General features: G+C 35.2%; 3 protein-coding genes across 9 annotated transcripts; 2 read left to right on the top strand and 1 right to left on the bottom strand.

The window, feature by feature from the left end:
* The first annotated feature begins 5,771 nt into the window (after window positions 1-5,771).
* On the top strand, window positions 5,772-10,126 carry LOC108807352 (abscisic acid 8'-hydroxylase 2). 2 transcript variants are annotated; one of them, XM_018579629.2, is made up of 8 exons: window positions 5,772-6,133; window positions 6,393-6,714; window positions 7,052-7,204; window positions 7,785-8,033; window positions 8,253-8,342; window positions 8,440-8,625; window positions 8,911-9,029; window positions 9,801-10,126. In XM_018579629.2, the coding sequence occupies exons 1-8, from the start codon at window positions 5,886-5,888 to the stop codon at window positions 9,901-9,903; spliced, it is 1,470 nt and encodes a 489-aa protein (XP_018435131.1). In that variant the 5' UTR covers window positions 5,772-5,885; the 3' UTR covers window positions 9,904-10,126. The 2 variants fall into 2 exon arrangements, with proteins under 2 accessions (XP_018435131.1, XP_056844496.1); XM_056988516.1 differs by having other exon boundaries at window positions 5,999-6,133; window positions 6,382-6,714.
* A 3,107-nt stretch (window positions 10,127-13,233) lies between these two features.
* Window positions 13,234-17,099, top strand: LOC108812070 (ATP-dependent zinc metalloprotease FTSH 3, mitochondrial). The gene is made up of 7 exons (XM_018584220.2): window positions 13,234-13,490; window positions 13,574-13,796; window positions 13,906-13,974; window positions 14,540-14,673; window positions 14,802-16,064; window positions 16,156-16,383; window positions 16,452-17,099. Exons 1-7 carry the CDS (start codon window positions 13,440-13,442, stop codon window positions 16,920-16,922), a joined length of 2,439 nt encoding a protein of 812 aa, XP_018439722.2. The 5' UTR covers window positions 13,234-13,439; the 3' UTR covers window positions 16,923-17,099.
* A 34-nt stretch (window positions 17,100-17,133) lies between these two features.
* On the bottom strand, window positions 17,134-22,649 carry LOC108812072 (scarecrow-like protein 34). 6 transcript variants are annotated; one of them, XM_056989751.1, is made up of 2 exons: window positions 20,158-22,609; window positions 17,134-19,100 (listed from the first exon to the last, which is right to left on the bottom strand). In XM_056989751.1, the coding sequence occupies exons 1-2, from the start codon at window positions 22,299-22,301 to the stop codon at window positions 17,276-17,278; spliced, it is 3,969 nt and encodes a 1,322-aa protein (XP_056845731.1). In that variant the 5' UTR covers window positions 22,302-22,609; the 3' UTR covers window positions 17,134-17,275. The 6 variants fall into 6 exon arrangements, with proteins under 6 accessions (XP_056845731.1, XP_018439724.2, XP_018439725.2 ...); XM_018584222.2 differs by lacking the exon at window positions 20,158-22,609 and adding an exon at window positions 19,310-19,546 and having other exon boundaries at window positions 17,134-19,175; XM_018584223.2 differs by lacking the exon at window positions 20,158-22,609 and adding an exon at window positions 19,310-19,546 and having other exon boundaries at window positions 17,134-19,151.
* Window positions 22,650-23,147: the final 498 nt, after the last annotated feature.

Below are 23,147 nucleotides of genomic sequence, written 5' to 3'. Positions count from 1 at the left end.
TATAATATCCTCAACTAAACATTTTTATGAAATTCAAAATTTTTCTTTTAATCTATTCGACCATTTTTATTTTTTTTGTTAACTAAATTCTCAACATACTTGAAATCTATCTAAAGTAATAAACTGACGATCCTCTGTGATACATTTAATAAATGTTTCAAATCAACTTTTCATCGTATCAAAACCATTTAACAAAAGGAACATAAGAATAAGAAAAAAATGTAAGTAAAAAAATAATAATAAGAAAAAAAGAGACCGACATGCAATGATAATAAGAGTAATAGTATACTTAAAAAAAAGTCATGCAATGATAATATTTATCAAAAAAAAAAAAGACATGCAATGATAATAATATCTTTGGTCAATAACAATAACAGTAATAGTATACTTAAAGAAGATACTAGAAAATGATTGGAAAGGGGTAAAGTCCCTTAAGGATGAGGAAAAGCTGAGGTGTGAGTAGCAGAGAAGATTAAGGCCAAGCGGTTACTGCATCTTGCAGGCTCACTGGTTCAATCCTGTGCTATGCTGATGTGGATCTCTCAGCATGTCACGGGCTGCGTTTATTTTTCAAACCTCGAAATATTTTTGATTTATAGTCTCCAGCTTTATTTATTGTGCAACCCTTTCACCACAACGAACGACCATACACTTCAGACCAAAAAAAACGAATGACCATAGACAAGTATTTAAACTTTCTATCGAATGCCTCTGAGGAGACGAGTGTTAACAATGAGTAACTTTTTATTAGCTACATTGATACACTTCGGTTAGATTAATTTGGTTAAAGTTGGTTTAACTTCCTTTTACTAAACCAACGTTTATATATCGATTTGGTTGTAACAAACTTTCTCAATCAATCAAAGAAGTCATTTTACAAATCTCTCAATACTTTTAAAAACATTCATTATCCCAAACACCGAGGATGACTAAATTTTAATCTTGGGCTTTTTCAACTGCTTATTTGCCTCCATTGCTGAATTTCAAGCCGAAGCCTAGTGACCACTGTCCAGCATATATCTCAGGTGTAAGTCTATGAGAATAAAGTTCCATGTGGCGAAAAGAGCAGCCTTTCTTATTTATTCAATTCATTCATCTTTTAAAGTTTAATTCTATAATCTCTAAATTTACTAAAATATTGTAATTTTTATAATTAGGATAGATAATGGATAGAAACTAGATTAATTTCTAAACTTTTAAGAAACCGGATAACTGAACTCCAAGACTTTTTAAAACCGATGCTCATGCCATTTAAAACTTAGCCAAAAATATTTTTTTTTTAATTTTTTTAATTGTTTTAATTGTTTTTAATTGTTTCCGTTATTATTAAAGTTACCAAAATATTATATTGTAAATGCAAGCTTTTAAATTTCTTTATTGTAAAATGTAAGCTTTTAAAATATAAAAGCGTATTTCAAATTCACATCACCCAGTGGGAAGAAATTTACAAACGTTTCGTAGCTTATAAAACGCTAGGTTTTGTTTTCATTACCTTTGATTGAGATGATTGTTTAAATTGACTAATATACTTCAAAATTATTAAATTTGATCATCTTTTATGTTTGATACATTTTCAAATTTTCAGTGAAAAGAACGTAGAAACCAACTATCACATCGTACCGAAAAAGATTCCTACAACAAAAATATAAATGGAAAACAAAACTTAGTATGTGACTAATTAATGGAAGTTTTAACATTTTCGAAAACAAAAAAAAAATGTTATAGCTTTGCTAGATTTTTTTTCCTAACAAGAGAACTCAACCATAGAACATTATCAGTGGATCCCATTTATCTTAAAAAAATTATGAACGTTGGTCTTTGTTTTCTGTGGTTGATAAAGTGTATTGTGGGGTTATCCAAAGGGCAAGTAGAATAAAAACGCAAATACAATCCAAACACACAAACGCCAATGAATTTACACAAATTATTTTTATGTTCCGTACATGTTTTTGGTATCACAAAATTATAAAATCATCCTAAAAGTACTTGTAAATCATCCAAGGATACAACAAATCAAGAGAACTATAACCACAAGAAGAAAGAACATAAGAGATAACATTAAGAATACTGCGCCGAAAACTTTGTGCACTATAATATCTACTAGATTTGACCCGCATGAACCTTTCGTTTATAAATATAAATTTGTCTACTATTTTCTATATAATTATTTTTAGATAATATTTTTTTTTCATTTTGAAAATAAATAAATAGATGATATATAGTTTTAAATATAAAATTAACATATGTTAACAATTTAATTTTTGTAAAAACTATTATATAATTTATGGATTTTAATCATTTTAAAAGGTGAATGATATTTTAGTCACTTTAAACGGTAAATTTGTATTTTATTTATTTGTTTATCTAAATGAAGTATTTTTCAAAATATATTGGTTTACCAATTTAATATAATTTTAATATGTAATTCGTTTATGACTTGTATTTTAATATAATATAGACTGTACTTATAAAATCTATAAAATCAGCTTATAATTTTGTATATTGTTTATAATAAATTTTAATTAAAACTAATTTATAATAATATTATACCACTAATTACGGAACTAATTAGTTTATTAATTAAAAATATTTAATTTTTAAAAAATATTTTTTAGATTTTTCTCAACAGATTTTTCTATTACTAAAACTAAATTTAAATTTATAATTAAAATAGATTCGTTATTAATATCTTTATAATTATTTAGAAATGTTATACATTAAACAAACAAATATAAGTAATAAAAAAATATAACTGAATATATAAACCTAGTATGACTATTTTGTAGTAGATAAAAATAATACTCTCTCCGTTTAAAAAATCCATGTTCTAGAAAAAAAAATTGTTTTAAAAAGATACATTTTTATATTTTCATGGTAACATTTGTCAAGAAATAATGAAAAATTATGAAATTTAAAAACATTAACTACATTTTGTAAAGTTTTATTGGTTTAAAATATAGAAAATATAAAATTATAGAAACTATGCATTTATAGTTAAGTTCTAATATGTTTTATTAAAAAAAATGAAATTTCTATAACATCTAATATATTAATTTAGGGTTCTATTTTTATCTACTATTAACAAGTCATAGTAGGACCACTTAAAGAATTAGTCAATATGACATATTTGATTATTTGTATTAACAATAAACCAACTATAAATATATTAACAATAAACCAACTATAAATTTGATTTTTTTAATTATAATAAAATCTGTTGAGAAAGAATCTAACAAAATCTTAGTTTAAAATTTAAATATTTTTTTATAAATAACACATTAATATATTTCGAAATTAGTAATATAATATTATTATAAGTAAATTTAACTAAAACTTATTATAAAAAAGAAAATAAAAAATTCTTTATACTAACTTTTTATAGATTCTATGATATATTCCGTATTATATAAAAATAGAAGTGCTATATGAATTAAATATTAAAAATATATTAAATTGGTAAATTAACAAAAAAAATTATTTTATTTTTTAAGTTAAAGAAATTATTGATCATCATTATAATGGATTAAACTTCGAAAACTATATAATACTTTTATATTAAAATAAATGTATTAACATAAGTTAAAATTTTATATTTACAGCCATACATTATCTTTTTATTTATTTTGAAACTATTAGCAATATATTGCTTAAAAATGTTTATATACAAAAATATAATAGTATATAATAACCTTTAGTTCATATACTATTTAAAAATATGTTATTAGTAAAATATGAAATTTCAGTAATTCATTTAAATATTAGTGACAAAAATCAAATTTGAATTATAAATTTTATTTTATTTTAATTGTAACAAAATTTGTTGATAAAAGAATTAAAAATATCACCAAAAATTCAAATATTTTATAAAATAATACAGTAATGTAGTACCAAAACAAATTCAAAATTCATGTATTATTCCAAACTCAAATATTTGTGTAATTTTCCAAAGTTGTCTCGAAAATATATATTATTTTGAAAATAAATATTGAAACTCAAAATGATAATATTTCAAATTTTACAAAAGACAAAATCATGGATAATAAAGATTAACTTTTTGAAATGTACCTGAAAAACTAACTATATATGTTGTAAAAATTTAAAGTAACCTAATGTTTTGACGTCTTAATTTAAAAAAAAAATAGAACTTAATATCATAACATCCAAAACAAATATCCTATATAATAAATTTAATAAAATAGTATGATAGATACTATTATGTATAAAGTTTACTAAAACAATAGGATTATATTATTTAAAATAAATAAATCCCGTAAAATACTAAAATGAGATATGTTAAAGTATATTTTCTTAAACACAACATGTAAATATAATTATTTTAGTCATATTTATTTATATAATATAAATAAATAAAATTTAAAAATGTATTATATGCAAAATGTTTAAATTAAAGAAAACAACATAATTTGAATGGGATTCTCTATTTGAGTATTTCATATTTTTATTTTATTTTACGTAACTCGAAAATATATTAGTAAGTAATAAAAATCAATAACAAAGTAATTTTTTTTAAAACCATTATATATTAATAATATTGAATAAGAAATATAAACAATAATATGATATAGTAATACAATATATAACACTAAAATAGAAATTATATATTTAAAACATTTTTAATAATATAAAATATATTTAAAAAATATAAATATATCCGCACGAACGTGCGGGTTAAAATCTAGTATTAGTTAAACCTAACCAGTAACACTTTTATAATATTTTTGGTTAATCTCTTAATATAATTAGATCATATAAAACTGAACCACTCTTAAATCAACGAGTTCCATATCATTCCAGACATAAGAGAAAAAATATCCGACTCATTTACAACGTAAGCATACAAAGACCGTGTATGCTTATGCTCATTGATCTTCCAAAAACCAAATAATTGTTGCATAGACCAACATAGGCTCATGTTCGTATCACTAACTTTACTTCCATATATTTACTCTTCACCTACGTCATATCACAACATACACAGTTATGCAAGAACATGATTTTTTTTTGTTCAAACAACCAAATAATAGTGGCATATGGTCAGTAGATTTTTTAAATACGTTTTTTTATATATTACATTTTACGAGACTATGTGTATAAGTTTTTTTTTTTGAAAAAAAGGCATAACTATGTGTGTTAAAAGGTAAAAGGTATAACAAGGTAAATTATTATACTAGAAATGAAAGAAGATTAAATACAAACTAATAACAAGTACAACACAAATTATAACACTATTAAATTATATATATATTTAATAAAATATTATATATATGTTTAATATGTATACACATATATATATACACATATTATATATATCATATATTATTAATTGAAATTTGACAAATCAATTTCCGCCCTTTAGGGCGGGTCCTAATCTAGTTGATCTTTTAGAACAGAGAGAATATTTTTCTTTTAGTAGAGAAGATATCTATATAAAATAGCAAGAACGAAAAAAGAAAATTTGTGTTTTGAGAAAATTCAACTCTTCTATGATATTATATTTCAAGCATATCTGCAGATTCGAGTTTCTGTTTATTGGACCAAAAAGAACCGTCCGCAAACGAAGAGTAATTTGCGATATATAAATACTCTAAAATTGTGAACAAAACAAAAATCTAAAATTGAAGGTCTAGCAACAAAACGAGTCGTATATATTAGCTATATTCCTTGGCGGCAATTTTGTATTTATTATATAATTGCTAAATAAACATACAGAAATATAGATCTGTGCGAGAAAAAAGGAAAGGTCAGGAATGAAGTATCTCGCCACCTCAACTAGCTATATAAAGCCCATCAATACTCTTCAAGCATAAGTCACTAACAACTCAACTATTTTATAAATAATCATTCACTTCGATCGCTTTTGAATAATGCAAATTATGTTACCATCATCCTCAAATTTTCTCTCTTCTGTTTATGCTGTTGAATCATCACTAGTGACCACAGTAACTACTAGTGTGGTAGTAGCGTTGCTAGTGGTGTTATTTCAATGGCGGTTGCACCGGAAAAAGCATAAACGGAAGCTACCTCCCGGTTCCATGGGTTGGCCTTACATAGGAGAGACACTCCGCCTCTACACAGAGAATCCCAATTCCTTCTTCGCCACCCGCCAAAACAAGTATTCCTCTTTTTTCTGCTCTTACATGAATTGTGTAAATTATGTTTAAGTGCTTAGGTGATTCTAATTTTTGTCCGATAAATTCTTAATTTTGTTGTTACCAACAAAACAAATCCATATTTCTTATATGTCAAATCTTCTATTTCAAACTTAACTCCAGGGGTTGAAAGGTTCACATTGTTAATTTCAAACCATGGTTTTATTTGCGATTTCATTAATACTTAGATACTATGTGTTAAATGACAAAGAGCATCCGCAGATACGGAGACATATTCAAGACGCACATATTGGGATGTCCATGTGTGATGATAAGCAGTCCAGAGGCGGCTCGAATGGTATTAGTAAGCAAAGCACATATGTTCAAGCCAACTTATCCTACTAGCAAAGAGCGTATGATTGGACCAGAGGCTCTCTTCTTCCACCAAGGTCCTTACCATTCCACACTTAAGCGGCTCGTTCAATCTTCTTTCATGCCTTCTGCTCTCCGACCAACCGTCTCTCACATCGAGCTCCTCGTCTTACAAATCCTCTCTTCATGGACATCCCAAAAGTCCATCAACACCCTTGAACACATGAAACGAGTATGTCTCTTTTGCATTATTTTGGGTTATATGCATGGATATGGTCCTTGAAGTATTATTCCAAAAGAAATATTGACATAAATTTCCAAACTTTGCGGGCCTCATTTTATATTTTATATATGTTAATGAAAATGGTGATTATGGTTAAGGTCAAGAAAACTAGATTTGGAATATTTTGGGGGTCCACTTTACAAAGAATATAATTTTTAGTGAGTTTGAAAGGTAAAAAAAAAACAGCTTGAAGCTAGTATTGTAATTCATTAAAATCATCCATGTGCATCAAAATCTGCATAGAATACTAGTTTATGAAAGAATTGGAAATTGTGGGTGTACGCAGTATGCATTCGATGTGGCGATCATGTCAGCGTTTGGGGATAAAGAGGAGGCCACTGAAATTGGATCTATTAAGCTTCTCTATCAAAGTCTCGAAAAGGGGTACAACTCCATGCCTCTCGACCTACCTGGCACACTTTTTCATAAATCCATGAAGGTATATCATAAGTTTATCAACTAGGTATATAACGTATATATATATAAGATATAGAGCTCGTGATCGTTATAGACAAAGATGATTCTTCATCACATTGTTTTAGGGAATTTGTACGAGAAAGTGGTCTATGTAGAATTGTAATATACCACATATTAAGAATAGAAACAACAAAATTGTATACTTTGGTTTCTAAGGACCACATGTGTGAGATATTTTGTTTGATTCTTTTCACAAAACATGAAGACAAAGCTATCTTCAGATGTAGATGTTTGAAATACTCCAGAGGAAAGAGTTGATCGGAATCATCACCGACATCCGATCAATCTCGACTGGATTTACCTCTATCTCGTTTTCTTTTTTCTCAAGATTGTAAAACTCTCTCTCTGATTCTCAAGCAAAAGCGGCCCTTCGTGTTGTAACGACACCTTTAATGGGCTAAACTTTATCTTGTTTTCATTGGGCTTGACCCATAATGAAACTTTTTCGTGATAAAAAAAAAATATAATTTATTGAAAATTTTAAACAACTGTTATTAACTAGGGTTATAAGATATTTATACCTTGTAATGAAAAAAATGAAGGCAAGGAGGGAATTAAGCGAGGAACTAAGGAGACTGATAGAAAAGAGAAGAGAAAGTAGGAGACAAGGAGGAGGACTATTGGGAGTACTTCTAGGCGCCAAGGATCAGAAACACAACGGTTTAAGCGATTCACAGATCGCTGACAACATCATTGGCGTTATCTTTGCCGCCACTGACACCACCGCTTCTGTCTTAACTTGGCTTCTCAAGTACTTACACGACCACCCAAATCTCCTCCAAGAAGTCTCAGTAAGTAACTTCTTATTTTATTTCGCTTTCTTTAAGTTTGTGATCTGCTTGTGATATTATAGAAATGTTTTAAGATATACAACAAGATGTCATTGTAGCAAAGAGTTTTAGTTTTTTTTTCTGCTTAGTTAGCATCAATTACACCACCTTGTAGATCCAAATTCGATATAATATATATTGTTGATCATAAATTTACATATATATTTAAATTTTTAATAGATGGAACAAGTCTGCATTCGACAGAAAATAAAGGAAGAAAACAGAAGAATCTCGTGGGAGGATACGAGAAAAATGCCACTGACCACAAGGGTATTATCCCATTTTGATAGCTGTGTCATAATAATAATGATGATGTCACTATACTCGACCATGTAATCAACTAATGGTATTGATTCGTCGTTGATAGGTGATTCAAGAGACACTAAGAGCAGCAAGTGTATTGTCATTTACGTTTAGAGAAGCTGTACAAGACGTCGAATATGATGGCTACTTGATCCCAAAAGGTTGGAAGGTTCTTCCTCTTTTCCGACGGATCCACCACTCTTCTGATTTTTTCCCTGAACCCGAAAAATTTGATCCATCAAGATTCGAGGTATGTACACTCCTATATCCAACCAAAGAATATTATTATCGATTCTATGCATACACGGTACATAAGGTGACTAGTTAAGACATGGGACGATGACTTTTAAACTAAATCCTATGTGAATGTATAAGCTCCGTTTTTACCAACAAATTATTGTCAGTAGATAGAAAATTGCATGAAGAGTAAAAAACATCGATCGAACTCAGTTGTCAAAATCTAGGGTTTAGTCAATTATGTGGGTACTTTGATGGACTTACACTGCATGTAGATGATATCTTGTAATGTCGACAGGTGGCACCGAAACCTTACACGTTCATGCCATTTGGGAATGGCGTGCACTCATGCCCGGGAAGTGAGCTGGCTAAACTTGAGATGATTATCCTACTTCACCACCTCACTACCTCTTTCAGGTATTTTTATTGTTTTCCTATAATTATTCGAGTCTTTATAAAGAATATCTCATTTCTTTTGTCCCATTTGTCTACTCATATACGTACAAAATCGAGCTAATTAAGAAGTTTTTGATTTTTTTCAAGTTCTAGTTTTCCTTGTTACTAAAATCCTCAATCTAAGAAGTTATCTCTGAAGTAATTTTCCGAAATCACCTAGTTTAACTGTCCAAACTTCTCACCTAGTCTACATTTTCATGTACGTACCTACCTCCTGAATACGTGAATAAATAATACTTTATATATTTGTAAGACGTCATCACTTCATGATGTCATATGTGCAATAAAGAAAATTATACTTTTACTTCAACTACGTGTTTCGTTAAAGATGTTTAGTTGAACTTGTGATGATAAAGGGTCAATGGGACCAAAGGCGAGAGAAAAAAACTTGTGATGGTAAAGTTTGAAAGAGATCGCCAGCTGTAAATGGGATCTAGCTAACATAAGAATTGATCTTGGATTTTGTTTCTATTCTTGAGAACTTATGAGTAGATATTTGTTTTTTTGTAAAAATGAGTAGATATTTGTTGATAACAACAATTAGCAGTACGTAGCCCCAAAATAATCTTCACAACATGTGAATCGGCGACCAGGCAAATTAGTACGTACTCTTATGTATGGTCAACACAAAAGATGCATCCTTAAATATCATGTTGGTCATGTATATTACTTATGCCATTCAAGAAATTAATAACGATTGATAGTTAATGAAATGTTGGTTTTAACTTGTAGATGGGAAGTGGAAGGAGGCGAGGAAGGGATACAATATGGTCCTTTCCCTGTACCCAAGAAGGGTTTACCCATAAGAGTGACTCCATTTAAGCCTAAGGCATAATTGGAGTTTTAATTTCTATTAATCTAATATCCCATGCTTTAGATGTTCTACAAGTAGATAATTTTTTCTCTTTTAATGTTTACATCTATCACATTTTGGTGAGAATCCAATGCCCCCAAAACTCAAGGGTAAATTTGGCCTCCAATTTGGCCCGTTTTCTTTTGTAAATGAATTATTCCCCACTTATGTAAAGTTGCATTTCAATGAAAATTTCTTTTGATTGCTTGGAAATCTTTGAATCTATCGATTGACTTATTATACATTTCCAACTAGCTTATTGCTATCATGTTGTCACACTCACAGTTCCGTTGAACTATATTTTGTTTATGTTTGGATCCGAATCAAACATGAAACTAGACTATATATAGCAAATGGTGATCCAAGCAAGTATTCAGATTTTCAAATTAATTGTCTGGATGAAGATTTGGTTTCAATGCATCCAAAGACATGGTAACGTTTTTGGATCCGCCCTCCCACACGGATCCTTATATCTTTTTCTTTACTTGTTTGAAACTGATGTGTGTTTTATCTATTCATTTTTCTACAATGCAATAATATCGGATAACCTTTCTTTTAAGATTCCGTTCAGACGTAAAGGGTGAGGTAGACGCAGTTGTTTTGTACGGAAGCATACATATTTATCCTGTTAATTTTATCTCTTCATTTTTCTACAATGCAATAATATCGGATCTCTTTTTGTTAAATGTAAATTAATTGTTTTTAACGACATATAAAATTATGTATAATTCATATTGAATATGTAATTATGTTTATATTAAAACTAAAACCGTACTTTTTACATGCAGTAGTTTAGATTAGATAACACAAACGCAGAAGTATATAAAGCTTTGAACCATCAACCATGGCAGGGAGACAACACATACAATATTTCAGTCTCGTGACACAACGAATGGCCAGGTGTGCATAGTTGGGTACGTGCATGCGACGACTCCACCTAACACACCTTGTAACTAAGCTTTACGTGTAGCTCTAGATTTCCATAAACGAAAAAGACCGATTGAAATGAATGTAATTTAGTGTCCCTGATTTGTCTCTGTCTATGTCAGAGATTTGTTCGGAGTATTACATTGGTCCAAACTAAAGATCGTCTCTAGGCTGTTGCGAGTGTCTGGTAGACAAAGATTGAACATGCTCCAACCCTTTCTTATCCCTTTTGTCTCCCTCCCTCTCTCTTCAAATCCTACCTCAAAGTTTTCACATGATTTGTTCTTGGAACTGTCTCTCTCAATTTTTTTGTTTCTTAATCCTTTTTTTTTCTTTTTGAGAAAATGGGAGAAGGTTTGATGTGAGACGACTAAAACGTGTACAAAGAGAGCGTATAATTAACAACGTATTCCTTTGGATTAGATACGTGAAGTAGCCAAATTTTCAGTTGACATATATTTTCAACCTAATCGACTTAGTGAGATGCATCTTTCCAAAACATACACTTAGAGCATCTTTATCGCAAAGATCCTATTGGGTTTTTTTGGCTGATTTAAAAAAAAATAAAAAGAGAACCAATCGCGGAGGTCATATGTCGGTAGAACCCGCAAACAATTGAAAAAACTTACAATAAACAGTTTTTTCTCGCTACTTTTCTTATTGGTTTTACCAAAATATAGAGTCCTTTTTGATCAAACCTTTTATATAAAATGTTGAGGCTGATCGTCTAGCGAAATCAGCTTGTAATCTCCACCATGTAACCACCCTAGGGTGTTAAACTCTGTTCTTGAATTTAATATAAAAGGTTTGACCAAAATATGGAGTCCATCCACTACTTTTTTTGCAAAAACCTTTTTAAAGACTAGCGATAATGGTGTTCTTACACTTAAATGTGCCAACATATATAGATAGTCTAGCCCTAGATCCTAAGCTCAAATAGATTGTATATCAGGAAAACATCAGACATACAGGTATGTATGTTTTCTTATTTATGTCATATTGTCAATGGTCATTTGTCCAAATGTATGATTTGGTAAAAGAAAAGGTGATCTTAAGTTTTAATTTTTAGAATTTTTAATTATAATCTGACTAAGTTCATCTTTCTAACAATCTGATATTTTCTGATTATCTATTTTTTCTGTCTTTGAGATAGGATCTTGGAAGATATCTAAAGCATACAACTTATTTTATCATCTGTAACTTTTACTTTTGAAGAGAATGAAGAGGAGACTCCACCACGATGTTTACGTCTGTGGTAGATTAAAGAGATCCGATTTAACAATAATCAATTTAGTTTTGATTTTATCAAACCTGGAAAATTTAGAAAATAAATATATCAATATGTAAATTTAAGTTAACAAAATAAATAAGATCATCGATTACATATATGTGCATGGTAGGTTTTTTTTTCATCACAATGAAATACAAAATAAATTTTAGTACAAATCTGCAAAAAATGAATTGCTAGTATCAATCCAGTGGAGTGTGGTCATGTTGACATATGAGAACATGATTCTTTATTCGAGCTTGCGAGCATGTCTTGCAAGGAAGTACTGGATCCATCCTATCAAGACTATTCGTCCATCCTATCAAGACGTTCATAGAGTTTTAAAGTTATTAAATTAAATTTGAACTGCAAAAATGGTTTAGTTTTCAGGTGTATCTATCATTGCGACTAATTTTTTAAAACAGTAACAAAAATAAAAAATAATCGTAATACTAATTTTTTGACAACCTTGGAGACCGAATAGATCTATTGATCCGTTTTGTAGCAGTAAAATATATTCTAATCCATTCGTGATATCATAATTTTTCCACGAGTCCACTCGACACATGAATGTAGGTAATTCTAGAGTCGTTGGTATATAGTTTATAGTGCTTCTTTCACTAGTTCGATTTTCTCGTTGGTCAAAAACAACGCAATACGCTTTCGTAACACCAGATCTGTTATATCCACTGGTAAAATAACCGTGGTCATTAAATAATTTTTCGTGTTTCGTGCATGATAGATTAAGAAACATGGAAAGGATGACCAAGTTCTAGTTTGCAATCCTAACTATCCTCTATGTATGTATGATTGGTGTTTTGGGAAAGGAAAAAGAAAAACATTTGTTTAGGACCCTAAGTTTCTCACGGACAAAAGAAAAGCCCATATAAGTTAAAGGCCCAATATGTGTAAAATGCGGCCACGCCTAAGTATCAGAGATAAAGCCTCTCAAATCGCCCAGGAACCAACCAAACACCGAACTTCTCTTTAGAAATCGGTTTGAGATTGGAATACCAATAACCGGTTTAGTTGATTCTAGAAACAAGAAAAAAAAAATCGGTTACCAAGATATAATCCATTCCACAGACAGAACAAACAACAATAAACAAAACAGAACGCGTACATGTCTTGTCTGCCAAGCAGTTCATAACTCTCTCTCTCCTCACCAAAATAAAAAAAAATTATATTAAAAACCCAAACTTTATTTTCTCCTGAAACCCTAAATCCCCATCTTCTTATCTTTCTCCTCTGTATCCAGATCTTCAATTCGCCATTTCTCGTTTAAATATTATGCGAAACCCAATCTGGTCGTATTGATTTCTCAATGACGATGTTCTTCTCCAAGCTCGGTCGCTCCTCCATCTCTCGAACAAGGGTCAGTTTCGATTTTTCTCTCAGATTCGTTTCGTCTTTTTACCCTCTCTTGATTTATTGTTTGTTTGATTTGGGTGAGATTAGGGGTTTTTGTACGGTGGTGGTGGTGGTGGTGTGAGATCGGGGAGGCTGATTGCTCCGCCGCCGACGTCGGTGAATCAAGCGGAAGGTGGTGGATTAGGGTTGTTGAGTCGGCACTTTGCTTCGTTAACTGGTAGAAAGGGGCTCGTCGATAATGATTTGATTGGTGTTTTCGCTAATCCAAGACTTCGTCGGTTCTTCTCCGACGAAGCTCCCAAGAAGAAGAGTATGTTTTTTTGCAATAAAAGCTCTTTTGTTTTTCTTTTATTTGTTTAGTTTTAATGGTTTGTTAATGTGAATCATATTGGTTGTTGTTGTGTGTGTGTGCATTGCAGATTATGAGAACTACTTTCCGAAAGCTCCAAAGCAAGAACCAAAGAGTGATCAGAAATCTGAATCTAAAGGTTCATTTTTTTTTAATAATATCCTGAATTGATGTTTTGCTTCTTAGCTTTGTTTGTGATTCTTAACGTTTTGTTTTGTGGGGATTGTTGAATCTGTCCTGGAGTGATTTTTGTTTTTACATTTTAGTATCAGTAAGTGTGATGTCTATTGTACGAGAAACCTTTCAAAAAGAGCTTTGAGCTTTGTTATAGTTGATGCTAGCGATTATTCCTTCTTTCAAATAAAAATCTGAGCTTTTGGTTTGCGGAGGAAAGTGAATAGACATGCTAGATTTTGTGTGAGGATTTTTTGTACGGTTTACTCAATTAGATGGCCGACCAACAAGAGTATTGATAAGGAGATCCGTTGACTGTTTTTGAGACTAAATGCAATGTCAAACTCATCTTTGCTCCATTTCTTTCTTCTAAACGCACTCTGGATTCTAGCTTCGTATTAGGTTATGGTCCATGTTTCGTGTATATCGAACAGCATCCGTTTTATTCTTTCCCTTTTTGTGTGTTTGAGAGCTGTTGGTGCTACTGATGGATTCTAATGACTTAAAAACATGTTCTTGTTGCAATACAGAGGGTTCAGACAAGAACGAAAACGAGAACCTGGGAGATATGTTTGCCAATCGATTCCAGAATTTGCTAATTCCACTTCTGGCTCTTGCTATTTTCCTTTCTTCTTTCTCCTTTGGCTCTGGAGACCAGCAACAGGCAAGCATCTTTCATTTTATCTTTTGCGACATTCTTGGATCTCACTTGTACTACTAATATCAAACTGTTCCATGGAATTGAGTATGCTTTTCACTAATACCGTGTGCTAATACACATGTATGCTTCAGATTAGTTTCCAGGAGTTCAAAAACAAGCTTCTCGAGCCTGGTCTAGTCGACCACATAGACGTCTCAAACAAATCAGTAGCCAAAGTCTACGTGAGAAGCACACCGAGAGACCAACAAACAACAACACAAGACGTTGTTATCCAAGGAAACGGCAACGCCCAAGGCATCCCTGTCAAGAGAACCGGTGGCCAGTACAAGTACTACTTCAGCATCGGTAGCGTCGACTCTTTCGAGGAGAAACTCGAAGAAGCTCAAGAAGCCTTAGGCATCGATCCTCACCAGTTCGTTCCCGTCACGTACACCACCGAAATGGTCTGGTTCCAAGAGTTTCTCCGGTTCGCACCGACTCTACTCCTCTTGGGCACTCTCGTCTACGGAGCCAGGAGGATGCAAGGCGGGTTAGGAGGTCTAGGAGGAACCGGAGGAAAGAACGGCCGTGGAATCTTCAACATAGGCAAAGCCACGATAACGAGAGCTGACAAAAACTCCAAGAACAAGATTTACTTCAAGGACGTGGCTGGATGCGACGAGGCTAAACAAGAGATCATGGAGTTTGTGCATTTCCTCAAAAACCCTAAAAAATACGAAGACTTGGGTGCCAAGATACCTAAAGGAGCTCTCTTAGTCGGTCCTCCCGGAACGGGAAAGACCCTTTTAGCCAAAGCTACAGCTGGAGAATCAGGCGTGCCGTTTCTCTCCATCTCCGGTTCAGACTTCATGGAGATGTTCGTCGGTGTTGGACCTTCCAGGGTGAGAAACCTGTTCCAAGAAGCTAGACAAGCTGCGCCGAGCATCATCTTTATAGACGAGATCGACGCCATCGGTAGAGCGAGAGGACGTGGAGGGTTAGGCGGTAACGACGAGCGCGAGAGCACTTTGAACCAGCTTCTCGTCGAGATGGATGGATTTGGAACAACAGCTGGAGTTGTGGTTCTCGCTGGGACCAACAGACCGGATATTCTTGATAAAGCTTTGTTACGTCCCGGCCGGTTCGATCGTCAGATAACCATTGATAAACCGGATATCAAGGGGCGTGATCAGATATTCCAGATTTACTTGAAGAAGATCAAACTCGACCACGAGCCTTCTTATTACTCTCAGAGACTTGCTGCTCTCACTCCTGGTTTCGCCGGTGCTGACATTGCTAATGTCTGTAACGAAGCGGCTCTTATTGCCGCTAGACACGAAGGAGCTACCGTCACAATGGCACACTTTGAATCTGCTATTGATCGTGTTATCGGTGGTCTTGAGAAGAAGAACAGAGTAATTTTTTTTTTTTTTCCAGACAATTACTTTTTTAGAAACATGTGTTCTGTTTCTGAATATGTTTTTTTTTTTTGACTGTGTGAATCAGGTGATAAGTAAGCTGGAGCGTCGTACAGTTGCGTATCATGAATCTGGTCACGCCGTTGCTGGTTGGTTCCTGGAACACGCGGAGCCATTGCTGAAGGTGACCATCGTGCCACGTGGAACAGCTGCGCTCGGTTTTGCTCAGTACGTTCCTAATGAAAACCTTCTCATGACCAAAGAACAGCTCTTTGACATGACTTGCATGACTCTAGGTGGCCGTGCAGCCGAGCAGGTAAAAACTTAAACTTGCTAATCTTATTACATGTTCTAGATGTTTCAATTGTTCTTGTCCTATTTCAGGTATTGATAGGAAAGATCTCAACGGGTGCACAAAACGATCTAGAGAAAGTTACAAAGATGACGTACGCGCAAGTAGCTGTCTACGGTTTCAGCGACAAGGTCGGACTCCTCTCGTTTCCGCCGAGGGATGATGGATACGACTTCAACAAACCGTACAGCAACAAGACGGGCGCGATCATAGACGAGGAAGTGAGGGAATGGGTGGGGAAAGCTTACGAGAAGACGGTGGAGCTGATAGAGACGCACAAGGAGAAAGTGGCTGAGATCGCCGAGCTTCTGCTGGAGAAGGAAGTGCTGCATCAGGATGATCTTTTGAAAGTTTTGGGTGAGCGTCCGTTTAAACCGGCTGAGGTGACTAACTATGACCGGTTCAAGTCCGGGTTTGAAGAGAGTGAGGAGTCCTCCACAACGACGCCTGTGGTGGATGAAGGAGCTCCCCCGCCGCTTGAGCCTCAGGTGGTTCCTACGTAGAAGAGTGACTGAGAGAGGTTCACCTGTTACGATTGTAAATTTTTTATTAAGAATGCAATAAAACACAACTAAAACAAACAAACAAACCAAAAGGTCTCTTGTTCTTCAATGTTTGGTTAGTGATGAATATTATTTTTGTTATGAATTTATTGCTTCTATTAACATTTTTTTTTCACTCTGCAACCTTCCATGTTTCTTAATAGTCTCAAAACACTACCAAATCTTTTGTGTATATATATTTATTGGAGGAGAATTTGAGCTACAAAAATCTTGAAAACCTATAAAAGATTAATATATCATATATTCCTAAAGATTACATGATCATGTGTAACAACAAAAAGAACTAAAAAACACTAAGCAGGAACCCAACAAGAAGAAGCATAAAGAGTCCGACCTTTCCAGCCTTGCAACAACCATTTACTATTCTCATCAACCACAAAATCTTTATGATACCTCCACTTCTTCAGCTTCTCCCTAAACAACTCAACCATCTCAGCCTTAACCGGTTTCTGCTTAAACCCTGCCCTAACCATCCTCACCTGCCACTGCCTATACGTCTCAGGCCTCTCCACCCTATCCCCTTCCTCGCACGCTATCACATTCATCGCCTCCCTCCCGTAAAACTCCCTCTCGAACCTGACCCTCTCCTGGTTATCCCTCGGCAGCGTCGAATCAAACATATCGAACAGCGCGTAGTAATGGTAAACCGCTTCTTTAAACCGGGATATGAAGAACGGCGCGTTGAACGAACCGTTCACGATGGCGTGGACGAATACGTCTGGGTTCATCTTCCTTATCAGCTTCAGAACCGCGTCCCTCGGACACGTCTCTTCACCACCCGTCTCGTCCTGAAGAGTCTTGAGCCTCAGACCGGCGTTAACCGCTAAAACCTCCCCCGGTCTGATGTCAAACTCGTCGATCCGTATGGTTTCCCAGTGCTGAGACGCTATAGCTTTGTACTCAAACGGCACGTTAAACCGTTTGCAGTACTCAGCCAACCTCCTCCCCGTCTCCTCTATACGCTCAGCAGGACGCAGCCCTCGCTGAGGCAGCTCTATACCGGTGATCCGTAACTTCCTCGGCACGTCTTTTCGCCCGGACAAGTACTGTATAAACATAGGCCACTGAAACCCGTAGAGGATCCCGAAGTCGACCACGTGGAGAACCTCGGCGTCTTTAGCCGCGTCGAGGATCATCCTGAAGGAGAAGAAGTACATCAAGGTCACGAAAGGAGACGAAGAGAGGTACACTCTGTACGCTTTCAGTATATCCGAAGCCGTCTCTTTCACCGAGGTGATGACGTTGTAGTAAGTCTGGATCACAGGACCCGTGTTTCCTCGCAGACGCGCCTCGAGCGCGTTTGCGAAACAGTGAGCGAGTCTCTGCGACGCGTCTCCCAGAGGAGAAGAGTCCTGCCTTATCTGTAAAAGCAGATCGAGAGCCGTGGTTTTGTCCCCCGTGGAGATAGCTTGCGCGCAGTGTGTGAGAAGCGTGCGGAAATCAATAACCTGACTCTTCTTCTTCTTCTTTGCCTTCTTGGTCTTGCTCTTTGTCTTGTTATTACTAAGTGTTTGTTGAGTCGACAGTGTTTGCGGATCGCATTCACCGTCGAGAAGGAGAACCTTATCGAACATATCAGTCACTTCTACATCTTCAACATTAGTAGCGGACTGCTTACTGCTCCTAACTTCCTCGAGATCAAGAACTTCTCTCTCGTGACTCTTCTTAACTCTCGAGAGATCTGACTCAACAAGAGGTCTTTCGAGATTGAAAACCCATTGGTCGCTGTTGGGAAGGAACTTCCTAGCTTCCTCGAGCCCTCTCCTGAACTGCAAATCCGACTCTGCGTCACTAAACATACTCTTGACAACAATCTCATTCACAGGCCCTCGACTACTGGATATGCTCCCGCTTGCATCACTACTAGTAGTAACCACCGAGCCACGATGAGCTTTGGAATCGGTGATGACTTGCTGCAACATCTCTTCTGTTTTCCGTAACGCTAGTGAATCGTAGAACATGGACTGTTTGTCCCCGGCGCTCTCTTCCATGAGGATCTGATTCACGTATCTGAGAAGAGTGTTGGACGAGTCGTTCTCATCGGGTTGGAGAAGAGGATCGGATAGGAAGAAGGTGCTAGGGTTTCGATCGAAATCAAGCGACGAATCGAGAAAGAGACTCTCGTCCAAATACTCGAAGCCGTTGAGAGAGAGGTTTGGATCCATTTGTCTACAAAAACAAACCCCACATAACCTAACTAAGAAAAGACAGGAACAGAGAAAAGGGTCAAAGGTTGCAATAGACTAAATCAAAAGGAGAAGAAAGATTCAAACTTTGTATTAGATAAGCAAGAGAGTAGATCACGGGAGAGCGATGTCATTGCTTACCTCAGTTTTTGAATGAAGTGTGAAACAATCTGATTGACGTACGAGGTTAAAAGAAAAAGAATAGCAGCGGTCTTTTGGGTTATTTTGACAGACAGATGTGTTCGAGGGGGGAGAAGAAGTGGTGGTCGAGAGGGGAGGACAAGACTTGAGAGACTCGTGCCTTGAAGTCAAATGAATCTTTTGTGGTGGTTCGTTTGACTTGACTTTCATTGTCTGTAGAATATATTATGCCTTTTCGGCCCGATTGTTTTTTCATATCTTTTCGTCATATTATTATTACAAATTATAAAATAAATTATATGGATAACGACAGAAAATAATTCTTATACTTTTATAGAAATTGAACATTTTACGTATTGGTATTAAATTATTAATAGAAAAATTAATCAATCATTATACTAATGGAATTTTATAATTTAAGATTATTATTTTTAGTTAATCTGTTAATCAAAGAAAATTTTTGTTTATTACTTTTTTTGTTTATAATGTTATTTTTCGTCAATTTGGGTGTTTAGACGAAAATTTAGACTAATATATTTTATAATACACAAGAATATATATTGTTTTTCATTAGAACGTATACTATGACAAATAATAACTTTCAAAATGTAAACTGTAACCATTGAACCACTATCACTTGATTGTTTATAAATAAATAAAATCAAAAATATATATTTGGATTTAAATTAGCCAAAAATTGAAGGGATTTTCTACCATTTCCGTACAAATACTATTTTTCTTTTCCATTAAACATGATAATGTTACAGAAATAGAAACCCCCCAAAGAAGGAAATAAAACCTAAACATGTACAAAGCCAGTTGAGAAATCAGTTTCTTGGAGATGTTACATAGGAACCAAAGTACATGAAGCATAAACAATTCTGCCTTTCCAGCCTTGAAGCAACCAGTTACCATCTCGATCAACATCAAACTCTTTGCTTTTGTATCCACTTTCCACCATCAACTTCAGTTTCTGAACCAGTTCCTTCTCAAGCGTAAGCTGTCTAAACCCAGCTCTCATCGCCCTCGCCTGCCACTGCTTATAACTCTCAGGCCTCTCCACTCTCTCGCTCCCCTCGCACGCCACCACGTTCATGATCTCCCTTCCATAGAACTCCTTCTCAAACATAACCCTCATCGGATCTTCCTGAGGCAGACTCGTCTCGCACATGTCAAAGAGAGAAGAGTAGTGAAACAGAACTTCTCTAAACCTAGTCACAAAGAAAGGCGCGTTGTAGGAGCCGCTGAGGACCGCAGGGATGAACACGTTTGGCTTGATCTTCTTTATCAGCTTCAAAACCTCATCTCTCGGGCTGTGCACTGCCACCGTCTCATCCAGAAGGTTTCTAAACCGGAACAGAGAGTTCACAGCAACAAACTCGCCTTCCCTCAGCTTCAGGTCCTCCACTTTGATCGTTTCCCACTTCTGAGCGATACCATTGTACTCAAACGGAACATTGTACCTCTGGCAATACCTAGCCAAGCGATGACCCGTCTCAGCAACTCCCTCAGCTGGTCTAAACCCGCGTTGAGGCAGCTCTATACCGGTTATCCGAAGCTTACACGACCCACCACGTCTCCAAGCGAGGCGATGGATGAGAGGAGGCCACTGGAAGCCGTAAGAGATGCCAAAGTCTATGATGTGGATGGTTTGGGCGTCGGTAGCCAAGTGCAGGATGCTGTGGTTAGCGAATATGATTGCGGTTTTATTGAAAGGGCAGACCGATACGTACGTCTGGTAAGCTTTCAGCATGTCGGAAGCAGGTGTTTTCTTGGAAGACAAGGCGGTGTAAATCTGTGTACCTGTCCCGGCCAAGCGTGCTTCGAGACTGTCTGCGAAGTAATGAGCTAACCTCCCTGTCCCATCGCCGTGAGATGATGAATGCTGCCTAACTTGTTTTAACAATTCCTCAGCCATTTCACGATCGTTACTAGACACAGCTTGCGCGCATGAAACCAAAAGGTTCCTCAGATCAGGTGTATCTTTCACATAACTGTTGCCACAGCTAGCTGCAGGCTTCTGTTGCGTTGTGTCGCCTTTATAACTTGGTGATGAATCTTTGGCGGTTTCTTTGATGAAATTATCGTTGAGAATGCATAGAGGTTGCTCCTTAGGCCGGCCAAATAATAGAATCTTGTCAAACATTTCAGATAGCTCAGCTTCATCCACATAGACAGCTGATTGCTTCTTACTTCTTTCTTCAGACACCAAATGTTCTTCTTCATCTTCACGCCAGTGTTTTTTCTTTCCGGTTCTTCTGTAAGGAACTGAGTTATTATGCTCCTTAGGATCATTTGATGGGTTGTAACTACTCTCCACATCTATAACTAACTGACAACTCTTGGGAAGGAACTTACTAGCTTCCTCCTTACCTCTCTCGAACTGAAACGCCAATTCACTATCTTTAAACATATTAGAAAGCAGATCATGATTGAAACTTGACTTGCGAACCACGTCAGAAGACTTGGGAATATTGGATCTAGTAGACTGGAAAACGAAGTTTTCCGGGACCGGTGTGTGGAACCAAGAAGGCCTATTGTTCTCAAAACAATCAAAACTCCAATCAGATGACGTGGTGCTTGGAGAAGAACCGTCAGGACTACGAGCCAGCTGAACAGTGGTAGTAGTAAAAGTAGTAGTCATCAGAGGCTCAGAATGATCAGTAGGGTACTTCTCGCCGAGAGCTTCATAGAGAGATTTCTCAGCTGCTTGAAGAGACAAAGCATCGTGAAACATACAAGGCTTCTCCTCCATGTCTTCTTCCATAAGCACTTGGCTTATGTATTTCAGAACAGAATCAGAGATATCAGCATCAGCATCAGCAGCAAGATTCTGTTGTGAATATGGATCTGGATGAGCTGGAGGAGGAGGAGGAGGAGGGAAGGGAGATGGAACTTCTAACAAAGGTTGATCATCCAGATAGAAACCATTTCCAAAATTGAAATCAAAGTTGTCAAATGATCCAGGGAACCCACCAGAATAAGAACCCATCAGTTATTTCAAAACCCCCTAAGAATTGTTCCACAAGAAACCCCGTTTTAAAGGTTGAATGTTTTTCCTCTCCCTGATCAAGATAATAAACAGCAAAACAGAACAGAGAAGAACCTAATCACAAAGTGGTGCTGTTTAGTTAATATTAAGTAGATAGGTTCTGTTTTTGGTAAGAAACAACTGCAAACGTACCTGTTGAGGTTAAGATGCGCCGATTCAGATGCTATGGAAGAAAAAGCTTTGTGTTTGAGGAAATGGTCTAAGTGGAGGAGACTGGAGAGGAATTGTTTGCTGTATGTATATTATAAACTATAACAACTTGATGCAAGATACACAATTTTTGAATTATTTAATAAAGGACATTTTATTTGTACTCTTTATATGAATCAGAAACCCACTCGGTCAGGAAACTTTACGGGGGGCATTCAATTTGGAAAGAGGATCATGTCGACCGGTTTCTTTATATTTTCTTGTAGCAAAAGAAAATATATAGTTATGTGGTGTGAAATTACTACAGTTAGGATTATAATATTTGACAACTTGGCGCCATCAGATTTTTGCAGGTTAGTGTCATTTAAAAAAAGGTTAAACGATGTAATAACCAATTTTAGAAGTAAAACTAAGTATATAACGTTATTGGGTTGTCAGAAGTCAACCGTTCTGTGTTGGTTAACTTGTCGGTTTGGATTGTTTTTTACCGGTAATAGGCTTATAGCCTGTGCCTTGTATCTTAAGATTATGTTCTATTGTTTAGTTTTCTGCATTATGATATTAGTTCTCACTGTATTTTCTTTCACAAATTTAAACATTGGTATATTTCACCGTCAAAAAAGAATTTTTAAGACC

The sequence above is a fragment of the Raphanus sativus genome, chromosome 6, assembly GCF_000801105.2.
Source record: "Raphanus sativus cultivar WK10039 chromosome 6, ASM80110v3, whole genome shotgun sequence".
NCBI classification, from domain to species: domain Eukaryota; kingdom Viridiplantae; phylum Streptophyta; class Magnoliopsida; order Brassicales; family Brassicaceae; genus Raphanus; species Raphanus sativus.
Note: the sequence above shows the minus strand (reverse complement) of the source record. Positions and strands in the feature narration are given on the sequence as shown.

Coding starts and splice junctions, on each gene's coding strand:
- LOC108807352 (XM_018579629.2), top strand. CDS start 5,886: ATGCAAATTATGTTACCATCATCCTCAAATTTTCTCTCTTCTGTTTAT. Junction 6,715..7,051: donor CCCTTGAACACATGAAACGA/GTATGTCTCTTT, acceptor GGGTGTACGCAG/TATGCATTCGATGTGGCGAT. Junction 8,626..8,910: donor TTGATCCATCAAGATTCGAG/GTATGTACACTC, acceptor TAATGTCGACAG/GTGGCACCGAAACCTTACAC.
- LOC108812070 (XM_018584220.2), top strand. CDS start 13,440: ATGACGATGTTCTTCTCCAAGCTCGGTCGCTCCTCCATCTCTCGAACA. Junction 13,797..13,905: donor CGAAGCTCCCAAGAAGAAGA/GTATGTTTTTTT, acceptor TGTGCATTGCAG/ATTATGAGAACTACTTTCCG. Junction 16,065..16,155: donor GTCTTGAGAAGAAGAACAGA/GTAATTTTTTTT, acceptor TGTGTGAATCAG/GTGATAAGTAAGCTGGAGCG.
- LOC108812072 (XM_056989751.1), bottom strand. CDS start 22,301: ATGGGTTCTTATTCTGGTGGGTTCCCTGGATCATTTGACAACTTTGAT. Junction 19,101..20,157: donor TCATGTACTTTGGTTCCTAT/GTAACATCTCCA, acceptor TTTGGACGAGAG/TCTCTTTCTCGATTCGTCGC.